The sequence below is a fragment of the Apium graveolens genome, unplaced genomic scaffold, assembly GCF_009905375.1.
Source record: "Apium graveolens cultivar Ventura unplaced genomic scaffold, ASM990537v1 ctg4766, whole genome shotgun sequence".
Taxonomy (NCBI): domain Eukaryota; kingdom Viridiplantae; phylum Streptophyta; class Magnoliopsida; order Apiales; family Apiaceae; genus Apium; species Apium graveolens.
The window spans coordinates 1-2,335 of NW_027418678.1; the positions used below are offsets into that span (position 1 = coordinate 1).

The following is a 2,335-nucleotide window of genomic DNA, read 5'->3' on the forward strand; positions in this document are numbered from 1 at the left end:
ACGTATTTTTTCCAAACTTATTTTAATTTTTCACTTTTTTATTAATTTTAGTTTTTAAATATATGTTTTTAAATGTTAAGTTAATTTAAAAGTCATGAATTAAGATAATAATATTTAAAAATTATTTATTTTAGTTCACTTAAGTTAAAAAAAATGTGACTTATAAGTAAAATTAACCAAACTCTTGCATAACTTATAAGTATTCATCTACTTATCACTTTTAAGTAAATTATTAATTTTAAATCATAAGTTACTTATTTTAAGATTTTTCAAACAGGCACGAAGTTTAAATAAGATATTTCATCATCAAAATTACCTCAAACATGATGCTAACAACTTCATCATTGACACAAGCTGGATCATACTCGCCCTGTGCAATTTTAGCATTAAGTTCTTTCAAATGTTCAGTCACCCTTTCTTCATCAAGTGTTTGCAAGACAGAAACAAGTGGGCCAACTGAAATGGAGTCATATTCCATACTGTAACTCTCTTGGGCTTGATGATGCTGGCAAATACACTGTGTGCAACGACCTAATTCCTCAGAAATCCTTTTCCATAAAATCTTAAGAGGAGAATCTTGGCGTTTATCTTCAAAATAATTATAAAATGTTTCTAGAAGTGGTCCCATCAAATCCCTATAGCCACACGAAATGTGATTTTCTTTGGGCAAATGAATCAAAATGTTAAATACGTCTGAAAACCTGAATGATATGAATAACAGGCTGTGTTACACACATGGAACAGAAAACGAGAGACGAAAGACAAAGAATGCCAGTGTGTTGCATGAACATGAGCATGACTCACCGCAACTAAATAGACAAAACCCGAAATGACACAACACAACTCAATTGATCTGAATATGACCTGGAATAGCTCGTTCATTAACATTTCATTCCTTCCGCATATTCATTTTTTATCAAATTTTGGTCAACTAAAAAACAACACAAAATTACTGCACAACACTTGCATAATTTAAGAAATTACCCCCCTAGAAAAGACCTATCAATACAATGACTTCTCGGGTTCAGTAAAACCAACTCTAAAGCGCAACTTGTCATCTACTAACACAATTATATATCCAACTGTGGGGGAGTCAAGTAACGAATCAAGTAATGAATTAATATATAAATACTTCAATCATTAACCCAATCTCAAACACGAGCATAAACCCGAAATCAACAACCCTGGAAGAGACCTAAAAGGCTAAAACACATGTACAGTCCACAGTACACTAATTTATCATTTTTCGGTGTAACTTAAACTAAAATGCAATTCATTATAAATTAAACAAAGTATTTATATAAATAATATTGTGGAAGCTAAGTAATGAAAAAAAATAAAAATATATATATCAATTTGAATTAGGAAAAATGAAAAGCACCAGTTCTCTTTAAGTTGTTGGAAACGACGCCGTTTGTTAGAAGCAATCGGCGAATCATCGTCGTCGTTTTCGTCTTCTTCTTCAATACCTCTCCATCTATGCAAGAGCTCTTTTCTTTTTGTATCATCCATCATTTTTCTTTAAATAAGTTATTATTATTACAGTTTGTGTGTATATGTATGTATATATTAGGGCTTAATAGCAGCAGAATGTGGAGGAAAGGGAAACACGGAGAGTAGCGTCGGAGGAAAAAACAGAGGGAATGAGGTGTTTACATAGAGCGCCAAAGGACTTTTTCCTCGACAATGTTAACACAGAGAAACGACAAATATTCAATTATATTTATATCTTACTTTTTATCTCTTTTACTAATGATCAGTAGATTGTGAATCTATACTAATTTATACTAATACTAAACTATAATAACCGAATGAATAGGGGTATAATTTGTAGTTTGGTTAACCCTATTTTTGGTTATCTCTTTCAATCACGACCGTCAGATCTCTTAACCAAATGATCATAATCGTTAGATCCGAATACTAAAAAGAATACACCAACCAAGTTTACAGGTTCGAATCCCGCTAACAACAAACATTTTTATTATTATTTATAAAATTACTAGTAAATTTCGAGATTCGAATCCTGCCAACAACAAACATTTATATTAATATTTATAAATAAATACACTAACCAAATTCACAAATTTAAACCCCGCCAACATCAAACATTTAATTATTATTTATAGATAACGTTAATGGTTCAAATCTTATCAACCATATACTATTTTATACTATACTATTTATATTAACTTAAAGTTATACACAATCAAATTATAATTATATTGTTATTAATTAACGTATTTATTTATTTATATTAGAATTTCAATAAAATTATATAAAATATAAATATTAACAGAACACGTGCATCGCACGGGTTTTAAGCTAGTATTATATA

General features: G+C 29.8%; 1 protein-coding gene across 1 annotated transcript; it reads right to left on the reverse strand.

Annotated features, from left to right (window-relative positions):
- Positions 1–316: 316 nt before the first annotated feature.
- On the reverse strand, positions 317–1,690 carry LOC141702199 (uncharacterized; the record flags this gene model as incomplete). Its single annotated transcript, XM_074505894.1, has 2 exons — positions 1,382–1,690; positions 317–701 (listed from the first exon to the last, which is right to left on the reverse strand). Coding segments are annotated over exons 1-2 (519 nt in total), but the record flags the coding sequence as incomplete, so codon positions are not given.
- Positions 1,691–2,335: the final 645 nt, after the last annotated feature.